Below are 17,852 nucleotides of genomic sequence, written 5' to 3' on the forward strand. Positions count from 1 at the left end.
TTACATATTCTTTCTCGTGGGAATTGTGTTGCGGTGGTGCTTTCCACTAGCCTAGCCGCGCTAGACAACCCACTGCAACGAATTTAATTCTCTGCCAGGGTGGGTCTAGTTACCCTCCATAAGGCTCGAGGCTGGATTCTCCTAAAACTGGCCGGACCAATCACCATGAAGTGTAGAGTCAGAAGGCAGGCGTGACGACAGAGGCGTGACGATTCTGACAGAAACAACCGGCGCACAATAAACAGTTATCTTTCGACTTGGCTTTGGCCACAGCCCTTAAAGATTTGAAGCTAAAATTCAACTTGAAAGATAAACAAAGGACGGCACTTAAGTGTTTCATTGAGAAGAAAGACGTATTTGGACTTATGCCGACGGGATATGGCAAATCCTTAATATACCAGTTGGCTCCGCTGGTTGGGAAGCTAATGGGACTTAGCCACAATCCGCCGGTGCTCTCGGAACTACGTCAGCCTATTCGTTTGATTGGTTGTATACCTACCCAATTGCTGCAGAGGGATTTGATAGACAACCTTTTAGCCCGCCTCCCTCCCTGTCGAGCGGCCCTCGACCCTTGTGCCGTCAGAAACATGGGTGTAGCATGGCTAGGCTAGCTTTCCACCTCATGATGCAATAGTTGTCTCTGGTTTCAAGTTAGTGAACATGAAGCAAAAAATAGATTGGTGCCGGTATAGAACATATATATGTATGTATGTGTGATGGCATATAATTTATCTAAACACTACTAACATCTACAGGGTCACCGGATTCTGTGACCATGTCTCATTTCCCAAACCTAACTAATAAAATCTGCTTCAAAAAGTTCCCTGTCCAAAGCACTGAATTTTTCAGACTCATCCATCCAGAAATCACCACAAAGAATCCCTTAAACTCCTCATAAAACCCAGTTGGACTTGGCCTCTAGTTTAACTGTAATTATAAAGTCCAACAAACTCTATTTGTAGTGTTATTCACACAGCCCAGAGATCTTTGCTCAGTCCGTATTGTTTGTCACTGAAGCTGCAGACAGTAGTTCTTTTTGTTAGACCGTAAATGAGACATCAGCAGACAATATCGTGGATAAATGTGGCATTTTGAAATGAATGCAACCTAGAATAAAACATAAATACCTGTTTTAATGAATGTGATGAGGCATTAGATTGGCCGCCTAAAGCGTTTTGTTTAGACACGCCCAGCTGCGTCATGGACGCCTCTGGGTGGGGGTTGGATTCCCGGTAGATAAGTAGGAAGCAGCAGGACAGGAGGGCATCGTGCTGTGGTGCTTAGAAAGAAGCCGGTAGTCCCTTCTTAAACTAGAAGCTATTCCCGCCAAGGTAACATCAGGTTTTGTGCCCTTTAAACAAGTTTTAGTGTAACTTTAAACGCGCGCAATGGCTGAGAAGATAGACATGGAGGGAGGGAAAGCATCCAACGGTGAGGCGCACCTCGACGAGCCGCTGGCCAACGGACTGAGCAGCCACAAGAGCAGCCCGGAGACGCTGTCCCAGCGGGTGCTGCGGCTCGTCAGGGCCAACCTGCTGGTGATTCTCACCGTGGCCGGGGTCATCGTCGGGGTTTTTATCGGACTTAGCGTGCGCAACGCGACCCTGACGAGGACCCAGATCATTTACATCGGCTTCCCAGGTGAGCTGCTCATCCGGCTGCTGAAGATGATCATCATCCCCCTGGTGGTGTGCAGCCTGGTGTCCGGGGCGGCCAGCATCGACCCCAAAGCCCTGGGGAAGCTCGGCGGCTGGGCCATGCTCTTCTTCCTGGTCACCACCTTGATCGCGTCGTCCATCGGGGTCGTGATGGCTTTCATCCTGACGCCCGGCGCCGTGGCCGTCACCAAGCCGGCGGGCCTGGACGACGAAGTGCCTGCTCATAAAGAAGTTATAGACTCCTTCTTAGACCTGATAAGGTGAGTGGAACCTCATCTGCTGTGCCGGTACTCTCTGAAAAAGTAGTGTAAATGTGATGCGTAATGGTGTACGGATGCCTGCATCCCCCCAGTTCCACATCACGGGAGTTACACGTGGAGCCGAGTTACACTGAAGCTACTTTTCACCTTAGGCGGTAAAAGTCTCCGTGTGTAACCACATCCTGGGGGCACAGCCAAATCAGTCGCACGGCTTAATAGTGCTGTAATGACAACAGACAGTTGCATCAGCTCAGCTGTGCGCTCACATCGAGGGTTAACTCCCGGCGCTGAGTGCCGCTTGTCACTGGTCACACTCTGTACTTTTTACCCAGCGCATTTCCGAGGTAACACATTTGCTGTCTAATTTAGTCTTGCTTAACTTTTTTTTTCTGTACAATTTCGACACGTGGAGCAAAATGACACGTGTGTGCGACATTTCCTACACGAGCAGAGCGTAATGGTGAGACTCTTCTTGCTGGGACAGCCCCTTCGTTAAAAAAAAAAACATACAGTCATCACCATCCTGCTCTTCTTGTTCTACTCTCACAGAGTTCCTTCTCCAAAATAAATGTGATCCGGCCTGGCAGAAGAAGTTGGCTTGAACTTGAGCTTGTTTACACATGAAGTCTTCTCTAACCTTCTATTTTTATCAGTGTGTCACATTCATGGGACATTTCTGAAACATGTGCCATTTCGTCTACTGTGGAGTAAAAGGAAGCAGCTGAGACAGAGACAGAGTTCGAGGGATCTCAACATCTTCTAACAAAGTTTCAGCGCAGTTAATTTTCCGAAACGCTTCACACCACAGTTTCCTCTGCGTTAGTCTCTTGTACCTGCTCTGTTTTTACCTGCCAAAAAGTCCCAAGCGGGGGAAACTCTGCTTATCTAACTCAGCAGCAATTCAGTAGATAAGTGATTTGACAGGTTTGTGTGTTGGGCATTAATAGACAGTGCCAAAAACTCTGATGTAACTTCACTGTCTGGAATAAGAGATACAGGAATGTTTACCACCTGCAGATTAATGGGAACACAGTGTTTAGAGTAAACAAGGAGCCTTTGAGTTTACTGTTAGTATCTGCACCACAGTCCAGATTAGAGCTCGTTTGCCTCAAAAAGCAGACCAGAAATAAGAGACACAACATGAATTGTCCTCATGTTTTACATTAACTCACAACAGTCTGTTCACATGCAATCCCGAGGACAGTTGTAACTGTTGCACAATTCTGTCTGGTTGGTTTGACTTTTTTGGAACACTACGTCCATGAATTACGGAACTGTGTGCCATAAAAGACAGTATTTTCCTCCCTCCCTCTTCCTTCTCCTCCTCCTACTCCCCCAACAATGTGACCCAGCCCTGGCAACACCTCCTAGAACAGTTTATTGTGTTCAGTTGCAGATTTGACATGCAAGAGCAACAGGATAAAACTTATCCACTCGCAGATTAACATTGTTACCCTGATATGTATCAGAGCTTTACATAACCAAATCTACAAGTTGCAGCAGACTTGTCCAGTTTATTTAGGAATTAGTTGGAGGTATTCTTTATTTAATGGCCATTTTCCGTGTTCCTAGATGTGGAGCGGCCGATGTGCCTGAACACAGTGTGTCACTTGTGTAGTTTCAAGTTTTCTAAATGGGAGAGTAGTGTTTATTTTGTGCTGGACACACGCTTTGGCAAATTATCCCCACAGGACAGCCGGCAAAACTCACGATTCTCATTAGAGCGAGCCCTCTCAGTCGGTGTCCTGCTTAGTTTTGACAACAAAGGCAGCGTGGAACTTACTGGGTGGAACCGACTGAAGAGCTGCTCATCAAAGCGTGAAACTGGCCTGGTGATTGTTCGCAGACACACACTCCGTTTCACGCAGAGCTGTCATTGTCCACACTGACGCACCATCGATGCGTGTGACAACCGTGAGTCCGGCTGAAGCCACTCCTCCACATCCTTGTTGACATTTCTTGTCTTTTGTGTGTTTTCCCACATTGAACCGTACGGTGACAGCTATTCTTTCTGACTAATATTTACCTTGAGAAGTCATGAAATGAATGCACATTTTATCAAAAGAGCTTCACATATTGGCTGCTTAAATCCCAAGTGCCTGTCATATTGTCTTTGGCTGTAATATAAATATTTTTTTTTTAATATACATTTTTCATTTTCTGAATTGAAGCTCAACAAGTCCTTGATAATGTAGATTCTCATAACATTTTTTTTTCCGCAAAACAACACCTGTAAGCATTAGGATTGTCGCCCAACGCCATGTTTTTATTTGCAAGAACTTCCGTCATGTCTAAGCTTTCCAACTTCTCTTATTAAATGTCAAAGAATGCCTTTGTAGGGCTGGTGACAGGGCTTGTTTCTTGTCTGTCAATCATTGTTGTAAAGGATGAAAGCTAACATTTGCTTCCTCTCACTGACCTGTCGAGTGTTGGCTGCTCTTTGCCAGATCTGGAAGGTGTAAGAAGACAATGAGAAGACGTCAGAATAATTTACCTCAAACAATCCACAGCTTAGCATAATGGAGACGCACCCATCTGACGGCACGTGACGGCGCTGTGTGTACCTGTTGGTACATAGTTGTAGGTTGTCATACTTTTCTATTAATTGTACTTAGCTGTACAGTGGTTGTGTTTATTTATAAAACCAAGTTACATGTTCATCTCAAAAAGTTTCACAAGAAACTCGGTGTTCACTTTTTTAGTTTTGCACCTGCATCAGGGAAAATGAACGAGGAAGTGGATCCTTTCCGGTTCTGTAATATTAACACTATGCAAAGTTAGAGCAAGTGTAAATGCACAGTGCATTTAAATCATGTGTTTCTATTTCCAAACAGCCAGCTTTTGTAAACTGAAAATGTGACTCAAGCACAGTTTGGAGGCCTTAGTCGTGTATATATTTACAATGAAAGTATGTAAATTCCAAAGCATTTGAGTACTCGGATAAGAGGCGAGCATTAGCTTGAAAGATTGGCAGCATTTGTTCTCTTTTTGTCGTGACTCTTTGCAACACAACTGGCCTGTGTTCCAGTTGCAGGCCGCCTTGTTATGCAGTCACATGATGTTTAATCCTGATGCACTGTGGGTCCGCTGAAAAGGGCTTGTGAAGTTAATGCCTTATTACTCTAAATCTATAGCAGACAGCTGAGTACAGGGGTATCGGGGACATACGGGTTTCATGCATTCTTGGTAGATTTAAAATACAGCTGGACCTATGTACCAGTAAGTGTTTGTGTACGTGTTGGCTCAGAATGAATGACGCCACAGTATTAAGTTATGTGGGCAGGAGAAAGCATATTAATAGTGAAATTCTCTGATCTATTTCCACATGATCAGTGCTGCCATTCTTTCTGTTTGAATTATCACTGACAGCCAAAGATTGATCTACAACACCACTGATGGTGATAGTTTTGTGAAACTGAGGTAACTTGTATTTTTTTAGAAGTTATGCTCATGTGTATTGTGCAACAAGTTCAGTCTTCATCAGAAACAATCCAAAAAAAGGCCAGTTTATGGCTTTACAATGTGTTTGCCCTGTAGCAAATGCAACACTGCTCTGTTTGCACGTTCATATCAGCAGCCAGCGTTGTTTTAAGCTGCTGTTAGAACCAAACAATGCCCAAATATTTGTACTGTGTTCCCAAACATTGAATTTCTCTCCTCTTGAATACAGCAACAACTATTTTTCATCAGATCTTCCAAAGTAATCAGGTTCCCACTGATCACACAGATATAAAGTGTTGTTGTTTTTTCTTTTCTATCCACAGAAACATATTTCCCTCCAACCTGGTGTCTGCTGCCTTTCAGTCGGTGAGTCTTAGATCTTAATTCAGTATCTCTACAGAATCACAATCTGAAATGAAGCATCAGTAATATTTACACAAGCTGGTTATGAGCTGATTAGTGTGTTAAAGTAGCAAACTGTTCCCTCTCTTCTAGTATGCAACCTCCTACAAGCTGGTTAAGAAGAATGGCACAGATGGCAACTTCAATCTCACAGTGGAGAAGGTGAGCAAAGAGAATGTTTTAACATAACATAGACCATAAATACAGCACATTAGTCAAGGTGCTACTGTGTTCCTGATCTGGTGAACGCGTGTGTGTGTTCTGACTGCGTGTTTCTGTGTTTGGTTGCCAGGTGCCCTTTGGAACAGACCAGGATGGTATGAATATCCTCGGTCTGGTAGTGTTTGCTATCGTGTTTGGTGTGGCTTTAAGGAAGCTGGGTGAGGAAGGAGAGATCCTGATCAAGTTCTTCAACTCCTTCAATGAAGCCACCATGGTGCTGGTCTCCTGGATCATGTGGTAAGGAAGCCCAAACATTTTTTCAGTTAAGGGGAGTGTAAAATAGTAGATGCCATTCAAACTACTGGCCAGTAGCTGCTTAGATTAGCTTCATGGAAAATCTGTAAATGGAGAAGTCGGGTGCTTTACATTTTGCTTCATCATGTTTCTCCTGGAACCTGGAAAATGCTTCCCCTCCAACAGCGTGGGCAATTCTCCAGTGACTTAAATGCACTTCATGGAGATGAGGAAGCTTTGAAAAGAGTTCAGAGCGAGGAAGCACAGGTGCATCCTATGTGGAAGTATTTAATCAAGTGGTGTGACGTATAACTGCTGCGTGTCATTTCACTGACGTTGCTTAAGGGTGATGCTCTGGAAGGAAACATTTCTTGTCCGCTTCGGCTCCTCTGTCCTCATATCCTCCTTAAATCACTGGGAGGAGCAAGAAAGAGAAGGAAGGAGAAATGTTAGCATAATGAAAAGCACCCATAGACTTTGTGCTAAGCTAATTGTTTGCTGGCTGTAGCAAGATATGTAATTGGGAGAAATAGGCGCCACATTTATCTTATTTATCTGGAGCCAAAACACAAATAAGTCCATTTATAAAGATCTCAGGGTTTTCTTTGAAGTATTTTTGGTCAGTGTGTGAGGTTATTTTCCATCCTGCTCTGTTTCAGGACTTTAATCTACAATTTGCCTGGTCTATTTTCTTTCTTTTTTTGTTCACATTCTGCACCTCCTTATCTGCAGGTATGCCCCTGTTGGTATCATGTTCCTTGTTGCTGGTAAAATCGTGGAGATGGACGATGTCGGCAAACTGTTTGCCAGTCTGGGAAAATACATAGCCTGCTGCATCATTGGACATGCCATCCATGGTGTTCTGGTGCTGCCGGCCATCTACTTCATCTTTACAAGGAAGAACCCGTACACCTTCCTCTGGGGAATATTCACAGCTCTGGCTACAGCCTTTGGAACAAGCTCCAGGTAATGAACTGACGGCTACTCGCTGCTCTGACTCGCTCACACACACTTGTTTGCTCTCTCTGGTTGTTAAATATCAAATACTGAGGTGCTCTTGTTCTAAAGCATGCACACTACTTTCTCCACACACACATGCGCCTCATGCACCTCCTGCCTTTCTAAACTCACGCTCCCTGTTTCCTGTTCCTCAGCTCTGCCACTCTGCCCCTCATGATGAAGTGCGTGGAGGAAAATAACGGCGTATCCAAGCACATCAGCCGTTTCATCCTGCCCATCGGAGCTACAGTCAACATGGACGGAGCCGCTCTCTTCCAGTGTGTGGCTGCAGTTTTCATCGCTCAGCTGAACGACACTCCCCTGAACTTCATCCAAGTCATAACCATCCTGTAAGTCTGTACACAACCACAGCTACACAGTATGTTCGATACTATATCTGCTTGTAACACTACCTCATGTCAATGGTTGCCACATAAGTGATGTTGGTATATGCTTACTTTTTCTTGTGCCTAACTGTGAAATTGCCCCTTTTGTTTGTGTTAGTGTGACAGCTACAGCATCCAGTGTTGGAGCAGCAGGTATACCTGCCGGTGGTGTGCTGACACTAGCTATTATCCTGGAAGCGATAGGACTCCCTACCAGCGACATCTCTCTTATCCTGGCTGTGGACTGGCTTGTGTGAGTGTACAACATTTTGTATTTTATGTGAATGCGAAGATGAACAGCAAATTGCCATTTATTATCCTTTGTGCAATCGAAACTTAATCTGCTCTTTGACAGCCCACGCAATTTGTCAACATCTAATAACTTTATCCGATTTTGTAATCACCATTTCTGTGTCCAAACGCTCCTCCAGATTACAAAAGCAAACCAACAGCGAGGCATTACAGAGGGTTTTAAAGGTCTAAACTCTTTCAACTCCGATAGGGTTATTAATGTAGCTGTTCCCCCAGGTGGTATTATGAAGGGTTTGAGTCCAGACTTGAATGAAAAGAGGATTTACAAGGTTAAGGGAGTTAGAATTTAGCAGTAAGCTGGTAGCTATTTGGCATTTAGAGATAATATGACTTGTTCTGGCTGAGGTGACTCAAAAAAATACAAAAATGGGCAGAACTACTGTAACTCTGTACTGAAACATTATATATGTGTGTCGAGGATAGCAGGATCATAGAGACCGTAGCTATGCTTTTAATGAATAGTGCTAATACAGTAGTTTTTTTCTTAGCTCAGATTTCTTAAGACAATGAGGAAGCCTCAGCCAATGTTTAGATCCAGAAACATATTATCAGAAGGTAAATGCGTTGCGTCTAAAACAGTTCATTAACTAGATGAGCCCTCAGTAGAGGGCAGAACCACGCCCTCTGCTGGTGAAAACCCTGTCCTCCCTATACAACTGATGCAATATATATCAATTTTGATCATCATACATATCTCCCTCCCTACTTGATCTCCTGACCTGTAACTCCACAACTGAGCAGGGGACCTTAGACTGATCTTCAGTGCCAAGTTTGATTATCCTGACTTCAGCGGTTGCAGAGATATCGGACCGGACATAGCCACATACTTACCCAGCCAGATACCGCACCGAATGCAATAAGCCCGCCGACGTACCCGTCGGGCGTGGTTAAATATCATCATATTAAACTAACTTGCCATCCATTCTGTCTTTCTTCCAGTGACCGTACGTGCACCGTGTTGAACGTGGAGGGTGATGCTTTCGGAGCCGGGCTCTTGCAGCACTATGTGGACCGCACATCCAAACAGGTAGACGGAAATGAGCTGAGCGAGGTCAGGCTCGGCAACGATCCTTTAGCCGCTGCACCCGAGCACTCGCCGCTCATCGACAAGCATGGTGGAAGGGACGGTGCGAAGGCGTCGCCCTCTAGTGAAGAGTCTGTTATGTAATTATGTGACATTACCAAGAGTTCCCCCCCTGTCCCGTTTGACACTCCTGCAAGCTGAAACCAGACGTTCAAGCCCTCCTTTTTTCTTTTTCTCTGCCCTGAAGAAAAGAGTTCAAGGAGACGTGCACACTACAATGCAATGACAAGCTCTCTGACCTCAACACTTTTCTAAGGGGACAGCTAAAAAATAAGTCATATGGGGTGTTTAAAGTCCGTGTTGTGCACAGTTTTGTTTTCATTTCGAGGGATGGTAGTGTACATTGGACTGGCTGCTATGTTCACTCAAGTCTAGTGGTGCATTTGTTTGGTCCTCATCACCTTTGAAGTCAGAATTGTGTTTTGTTCTACGTATCGGATGTTCTTTAGACGTGACCAATCTGTACAACCAAAAACTGGACCAATGACCTTCTGCAAAATGTGGTGGGGATGTTATAAACACAGGAAATGTTTCATTGGTTTTCAGTGGAGAAATGGCAGTTCCATTAATGCTAAAGCTTTGTTACGTATCATTTTTATCATTGAGCTGCCACCAGCGGAACCCCCTCTTGGAAAACAGGAAAAATTCTGACTTCAAACGTTGATGAGAACCACCATATAGTTTGCTGCAGCCTGTCTGGCAGTTTTCATATTCTCCATCAGGAACCCGTTATCGTCAAAATGTTTTCGTCACTGTCACTGTTGAGTTTTTCTTTTGTGTGCAGCTTAATCAGATTTCAGACTTTCACAAGGAAAATAACCAGTGAGGATCTTCTATGAAAATACGTGCTTTAGATATTAATATGTGTTTTAGTTTACATGATTAGAGCTACTTCCATGCAGGTTGCTATGTCTTGTATTTGACTTGTCAAATATGAGAAACCTATAACAGTATAGCTTACCCATATTCCATAATCTCTGCATAGAAAATTGCTGTGACCATATATACCAAAATGCACGTTTCAGTTTTTATCGTTTTAATGTGGCGTTGAAGGCTTTTGCTGGTTTTTTTTAAATTTTGGTTGTGGTTATTCCATGGGAATCGTTCTCTTATGCACAATGCTTTTTTTTCATAGTGAGAAAAAGCAGTAGACTTACTCTCCAGAATTACTCATGTTTCAAAGCACACTAAATGAAATATTATCTTCAATAACGTCCAAAGAGGATGATGGAGCTCTATCTCAAGGATTTTGACGACATGCATGGGCACACACAAACACATCGACTTTTGCCTCAGATGGACGCAGTCTGGCGTTACGACCTCAGGTTTGACTTTTTCGCTCGAAGATTGTTCTTCAAACTGGTCCTTAAATGCTCTGAGACCAAAAAAATCACACAGACTCGGCAAACAAGAACAAGAGCAAACTCCTGATGCACTTTCTGGGAAGTGTTCTTTTATATTGTTATTCTAGCCCTGATGTTCCATGTGCTGTTGTTTCTGTGCAGGTCTCAGCTTCATAGTAAAGTACAAATGGGTGATAAAGCACAGCGTGTGATAAGGACTGTTTGGCTGATGTTGTAAAATGTATGGTGTGTCTACATGTCGTGTGCAAAGTAACTAATTTCCTTCTGCTACAGTTATGTCTCTCTGAAATCTGAACACCTAAAGAACTCAAGTGAAAGGGTAAGAACGGCTCGGCTTATTTTTGTTTTGGCTAAAATGGCCATAAACACAAAATTCTTACATGGGCACTAGGCCTCCTTGTAAATACTGATAATTATTTGTTGTAATTGATATTTATTTGTCTAATCAAAACCCAAAGACATTTCTAGCCATTTTTGACATGATGGTAACTCCAAATTTGCTTTTTTTTGTTTGTTTGTTTTTTTGGCCAGTTTTAATTCTTCTTGTAACAGCTCGTTGGTGGTGATTTTTAATCTTTTTTTTTTTTTTTTTTTTACACTGTTCATGTCTTTATCTCAGCCTTGTTTTCAACTCTGGGGTTACAGTCTAAACTATATTTGTACATGTTGCTTCCATTTTCTGTGGCCAGGACTTGAGATTTTGGAGACTTGTGTGGTGAAGCAGGAATGAGATGACTTGTTTTAGTTTGTACCTTAAAATGATACTGTCGGTTTTCCGATGCAACAATGAGAGTTGCACTGCTGAATGTTATATTTGCATCCATGTCACCAAAAACTGTTTGAAGTAGGAATGAGTGGGGCATAGACTGTTATATATATGCAATTTTTGACTGATATCCGTTGTTCTTTGCCAGCTTTAGCTCTACAGTATTTGGCATGTGGGCATTTATGAATTCATTGCAGGCCCGGGGTCTCATAATTTCTGTCGAGTCTTATGTATTTTACCAAAGTGCTTCAACAACATACCCTGCCTCTCAACAGCTGATGCGCTTTGCTTTCTTCCTATCTTTTGGTGCAAGGTTGTACAGATGTTATCATCCCACTCTGAGATCTTACACCACATGACTGTCTGGTACAATCATAGCGTTTGTGTTTGCACATGGTAGAGGTAATAATTGTGTTGCAGTGGGGCTATGTTTGAAAACTCTAAATTCCATCTGAATGTACTGTCATTAGGTTGTAAGCAATAAAGGCCTTTCTTTTTTTATTTCCGTGTGTCTCTTGGCTGCTTTTTCACACATTACTTACTGCAGTAGCTGAATACAAGCACCGAAGTCGGCAAATAAAAACTCTCATCGCTGCATGAGGAGCTGTGCTGTTACAGTCACCTTCAGACGTAGTTCCATGCAAGCAGGGGGACGTGTTTAAACTGCAGAGATCCTTTATGTTTTCACATCCAAAAATAACCACACGCAGCATCGCAGTGCTACAGACGTCTCATCTAATGACCAGGGGCCTCATTTATAAAACATTGCGTAGGATCCATACTAAAGTTTGCGTACGCTGATAATACGAAATTGGCGTATGCCCTCCGCCCCTGATTTACTTTGCGTAAGCACAGCTGCATGCAATTTCTTGATAAATCACACACCAGCTGGAAGATTGCACAGGTGGATCCACCTCACATTCCGCCCACAACACACCCACATTTTACCATGAATGGTCAATGCAAAGTAACTCATGAATGTATCTGTATATAAACAAGCTGCTGATCCATGGCATTTCACGCAGCGCCGGCCGGCAGTCTTTTCACTGCTGTGCGTCAGGATGAATGAATCATGTGTTGACCCAGGCCACCCTGCCACTAAATTTGTTATGATCATGTCCTATGAACAAATAATTTGTAAACTGACTGAATGTACATTTTTTCGGTTCACATAGACAAATTCATTTTCACTCGGGGGTTGTGGTGTGAAGCATGTGTGCCTGCGTGCCTGTACAGGGCTGATTAATGGTTGGACGCTCATCCCATTCGGCCGCATATGGATAAATAAACAAAATTCTTTACTTTTTTTGCATTTTTACTGTGATAGTTGCAGTGAAGAGTGACAGGAAATGGGGAGAAGAGTAGGGGGAAGACATGCATAAAAGTGCCGCGGGCAGGAATCGAACCTGGGACATTGTGTTGGAGACCACCCCTGCAAATGGGTCTTCTTCTTTCCCCGATGAGCCATATGGGCGCCGAGTGATCAGTAAACAATATTATTTAATAAAGATCACCACACCAGCCCCAGATACCGGCCCTTCGGTCAAACGACCGAATGAAATAACGTTCAATCCGCCACTGCCCATGTTAATATATGAACATAGTTCTGCAATACAGTCGTCGGCCGAATGACGCCCTATATGAACATCTACAACAATGAGGGTTTATGATTATCCGGCTCTACAAGTCTAATATGTGATAACAATAAAGGTTTGAGATCAATCTGGTTTCAATTCACCACCTCACCCTCCGGCACTGCCGTTCCCTCTGTCTCCAAAATGTGCTTAAGCAAGCATCAAAGTTGGCGCACCGGTGCGCACATTCTCACGCCAAGTTTGTTTTAGAAATCACAACGAACACAGCGTACGCCACTTTCTACGCAAAGTTTGTGATTTACGCCCTGTTTTGTGCGTAAACGGGTATCAAGAATCAAGGTTGGTGCACCGGTGCGCACATTGTCACGCCAAGTTTGTTTTTATAAATCACAACCTTTGCGTAGTACGCCACTTTCTAGCCCTGTTTTGTGCGTACGCAAGCTTTATAAATGAGGCCCCAGACCATGAATGAACCCTGCTGGCGATCATTTGTAAGCAAGAGGAATGCACCTCTTGGAAAAGGCAGCTCACGTTGAGCACGGAACAGGTTTACATCACTGTACTGGTTTGTGACGGACAAGCCAGCCGCATTACTGTTAAGTTGCATTCTTGCATGTCTTGTCATAAAACCCTTCACCCCCTGGACTCCCACCATATGTCTGAAGAATCCCCATAATGCCAGCACTGTGAAGGAACTTAACTGGAATAATTAGGTGTGTTCTGCCATCTAGTGTTCAAGAAAAAAATGCAACTATGGCTGTACATTCTTTATTTACAATAAAATCAATCAACCAACAACTCAAATCTCCTCCAAACAAATAAATAAACCTGTAAACAGTGACAATTATTTGAGTTTACCAGTACATCAAACAGACTGACCCTCTAATACATTACACACAATAACACTACAGATATAATGCGACACTCAGAGGAACTGATGTCTCTTTTGAAATGTTTCCTTGGACTTTTTCCTTCATGTGTGTTCATATAATGATAATAATGCATATATTTGAGCTAACAGTTCATATGTATTATTAATTGAATATAAAGGCCTAATAGCGCATTGTTTCATCCATGGCAGGATGAATGATGGTGTGCTTCTCACTTCACCACATTAGAGCTATTCGGTACCGAATGGCACTGACAGACACCAACATTTGTTCATAAATTGTGCAGAACTAAAAAATTCAAAGAGTCTGTGCAAAACAAGGCAATACAGTAAAGGAAACATAAAATACTTGTCGGGGACAAACAAATAACTCTGTACGATACCTTAAATCCTGTTCAAAATAATCTACTTTAAAAAAAACAACAATCTTTTTTGTTTTAAAGTATTCATCATCTTTACAGCAGTAATATTTATACAGTATATCACATACAGATTTTGTACATGATATAGTAAAACCAGTTTTTGACTTTTTCGAAGGTGTGCCTGATCAGGTGGTCAGTACACAATTTAAAAAAGTACCTATACCCTTTGCAAACAAAATTGCACCACTCTGATAAATAAAGGCTGATGATCATTCACATCCAAACACTGACAATGAAAAGAAAATCTGACCAAATGTGATTGCACTGTGATGCAAAATGCAGTCATACTGGCACCGTTTCAATTTCCAGGCATCATCTTTTCGGCAGTTTAAAAAAAATAGGCAAAGTTGTCTGTTTTTAGGTAAACAAATACAGTGCAACAAAAAAGGGCTTGTTAGCCTTTAGTACCACTCATAATTTGCTTCTGTCCAGCCTCTTTTTTGCAGGATTGGGATACTGGGGGTTCTCAATCACCCCCTCTCCAAACTTCAGTTCCAGGAAGGCTCTGTGGTTGTTGGGGCCGTAGGCGGTGATGCCGGCAAACGGCATGGGCACTAGCGGCTGCAGGAAGTGTTCTGGGAACTCCACGTCCTGCTTGTGCTCTGTCCACGTGTCTTTGGTCATGACGCCATTACGTGAGTAGAAGGGCCACAGATCAACGTGCAGGTGGTTGGCCTCGCTGTACTGGACTCTGTAGAAGTCTCCTTCCACCGCACGCTCCCAGACGTAGCCATTAGCATCCACCAGAGAGCCTGAGTCCAGGTTCTTCAAGTGATCACAGTTGGGTACATCCTCCAGGTAGATGCCCAGGTCCACATCATAATCCCATGGGATGATGTCTTGATGGCGAATAGCACCCAGCAGTGAACCCCCCTCTAACCAGTAGCGCACACCCGAGCTCTCCAAGATGTTGATAACATACTTAGTGGTTTCCCTGAGTGCTCGCAGACAGCAGGGAGGCGTCCATCTGTCCAGATAAAGATAGTCTGGAGTGTCCTCCTGCACAGTGCCAAAACAGCGAGGCGTCTCTTTACTGCAGCCGTACCACTGTTCCTTCCCATCAGGCAGCAGGAGGCGCTTCAGACCAAAGCTCCTCATGAGCTTCCCTGTGGCCTCCTTCAGTCGAGTGTCGGCCTTCCATTGGTTGTGAGCGGAGCTGAAGAGGGGCCGGTGGTTTGCGGAGAAACAGGGGTTTTCCAGCAGTTTGACCTTCCAGCCTCTCAAAGCAGTCTGGACGAAGAGTGAGGAGAACAGGGGTCGCCCCAGAGGGACAGAGAGGTTGAAGAGGTCCTCGGTGCGAATGAGGACGATTGCATCTCCCTGTAAAGCCGTGCACACGCTCCCGCTGCTTCCCGATGCGGCCGGTGAGTACGTGGCGGTCCACTCTCTGAGGTTCACCCGCAGGTGGAGACACTGCACAGCGGCTCGAGCCAACACAGGTGCAGCTACCAGCCTCACAGGCCCCCCACCTTCACCTTCCAGCTCCCTGATCAACCTCTCGATGGCCCGTGGTTGCTCCAGCTCCACTCCGTCAGGCACCAGCAGCACAAACTCAGTCTGGACATGAAACTCTGGCCTGTGAGCTTGTGGTGGCTGATCAGGGCTCGGGGAGAGCACCAGAAGCCGAGCCCCCTCTGGAAGCACCAGTGGAGGGTATGGAGACAGATCTGCCACAGCCAGGAAGGGCAGCTCGGGTCTCTGGCGGAGGAAGGAATTAGCTACATCCCCAACATAATTCTCAAAATTTTCAAACTCCCGAAGAAGAACAGTCACACGTGGACCTCGACTGTGTCCCTCCACTCCACCCACTCCAGGCTCGCCTCCAGCTCCTACAAGAGCCCCAAGACCTCCTCCGAGACCGGAGGCTGGCAGGGCGGCCCTCCTCGTGCCCCGGCCAAGTTCCTTCCTCTTCTCCATCATCTGCTGCTGGGCCCGAGACACATAGTAGAGGATGAGGAGGTTGAGGATGATGGCACCAGTTAGCAGGCCTTGGCAGAAACTGATACGCATGGCTGCTACTGTCCAGTTTGGAGAAGAGTTTAAGTTTCAAACAAGAAATCCAGTGGTGGGTCTCGAGTCCCCATTAGTGTAGTAATAGATGAGTAAGAGTTGAAGACAAGCTGTCAATGAGAGAAATAGAAAACAAAACTATAGAGATCATGCTTTGCTTTTGCTTGCACCATGCGTATATGTATAAATATACTGTATGACACAATTAATAAAGGGTATTTTAGGTGATTTACATCTGAAATAGTTTACAATGACTTGTCCAAGTAATAATAAATAAGTCTGATAAAAAGAGGACAGCATTCCTTCCATGCAAGGTTTTTAAATGAAACAGGGATAGCTTAATTACCAATCAGTATAACCTATCACCAGAACTCACCTTCATTTGAATGTAACCATCTTTTTCTTTACAAAATAGTCGTGTGTAGGTCGTAGGCCATCACATCTCAGAGTGGTTATGAATAGCATTAGCAACGTTAAGCCAATTAACCCTGCTGTACAGGCTGTATGTAGATTTCATGTTGCTCTGTATTAGCCTGCCCAGGTAGCACAGCAGCAAACCTAACAGCAAACTCAAAGGTATAATATTAGCATTGTTAGCTGGTATATGCGCGCCCGTGGTTGAAATTAAGACTCCAACATATTTTTAAAAGAAAGACACAACGTAGTGAACATCAGAGTATTTCATGTGCATGTAGCTGATCACAAACCCAACTAAGAATCACAACTGCACGGATTTAGCATGAAGCTAACACGCTTGTCGTCGCTGTTGCCCGCAGCAACAGAAAGACTTCTGGTCCGGATCCTTCAGAATAAAAGCAACATCATTAAAATCATCCAAACCTTCACTCAAACACATCAAGTACAAATCAAAACGATATTTACCATAAATTTCCACACAATCATTTAATCTGTCATTGAAAAATTAGATTTTGACATGACGTAAAAGAGTAAATTACCATAATTCCCCTCCAGACCACTACATAATATAAGCTGAGTCAGTTTCATTTTAGGCCCTCTCTTGCTGGATAGCAGTCTTTGTAATCTGGGACTAAAATCTGTTTACTAGTGGGAATAAATAAAAAGAAATGCCCTTTAAATAGTAATTCAGGAGACTTGTTTATACCATGCTTCCAAGATAAAAATTCTGATTTAGATTTGTACAAACCTTTTCATTTTCTAAATGATTTTGATGGGCTGGGTACGCATAAGAATATTCGTAGTTGCATCAGTGTAGCATTGTGTGTTTTGTTTTCAATATTTAATCATAATGTATTCAAATACACAACTGCAGTTAAAAAAAAATTCAGATAAAATTTTGTTGTTGAATAAAGTCAGTTCTTAGAAACTACTACATGAACAAAAACTCGCTAAAAACAAGAACTACTGAAGAAAACCTAACAAAAGCAACTTACTGTTTACATGACAGTTACATGGAGTTTGAACAAAAACAAAACAAAAACATTTATATATTTTGCAATAAGTGAACATATAAGAGTAGGTCTTTTGTTGGCATAACACAATGGCTATCCAGCAGTAAAATACATTGTTTTCTGCTTAAAAAACAAATTACACTGTTAAAAAGGAGGGAAAAATTCTGATATCTGATATCAGATATCTGGCAAAGGTGCTAGAAAAAATGTTTAAAAATTGTAGAATCCTCTAACATTCAAAACCGTAAATAATATAAAAAATAATAGTAAATATCTGTTACATGTAGAGGCCAATTAATATTTTTTTCTGTGACTTTTCTAGATATTATCTATAATTTACCAAAACTGAGAAAATCTGTTAAATAACATTTAGGTTTT

At 43.2% G+C, this 17,852-nt stretch overlaps 2 protein-coding genes across 2 annotated transcripts; one reads left to right on the forward strand and one right to left on the reverse strand.

The window, feature by feature from the left end:
• Positions 1–1,232: 1,232 nt before the first annotated feature.
• On the forward strand, positions 1,233–11,629 carry slc1a5 (solute carrier family 1 member 5). The gene is made up of 8 exons (XM_022217080.2): positions 1,233–1,918; positions 5,683–5,725; positions 5,855–5,923; positions 6,054–6,220; positions 6,950–7,183; positions 7,372–7,566; positions 7,721–7,855; positions 8,854–11,629. Exons 1-8 carry the CDS (start codon positions 1,389–1,391, stop codon positions 9,080–9,082), a joined length of 1,602 nt encoding a protein of 533 aa, XP_022072772.2. The 5' UTR covers positions 1,233–1,388; the 3' UTR covers positions 9,083–11,629.
• A 1,846-nt stretch (positions 11,630–13,475) lies between these two features.
• Positions 13,476–17,234, reverse strand: fkrp (fukutin related protein). Its single transcript, XM_022217083.2, has 2 exons — positions 16,421–17,234; positions 13,476–16,154 (listed from the first exon to the last, which is right to left on the reverse strand). The coding sequence occupies exon 2, from the start codon at positions 16,042–16,044 to the stop codon at positions 14,446–14,448; it is 1,599 nt and encodes a 532-aa protein (XP_022072775.1). The 5' UTR covers positions 16,045–16,154; positions 16,421–17,234; the 3' UTR covers positions 13,476–14,445.
• Positions 17,235–17,852: the final 618 nt, after the last annotated feature.

Source organism: Acanthochromis polyacanthus, chromosome 13, assembly GCF_021347895.1.
Source record: "Acanthochromis polyacanthus isolate Apoly-LR-REF ecotype Palm Island chromosome 13, KAUST_Apoly_ChrSc, whole genome shotgun sequence".
Taxonomy (NCBI): domain Eukaryota; kingdom Metazoa; phylum Chordata; class Actinopteri; family Pomacentridae; genus Acanthochromis; species Acanthochromis polyacanthus.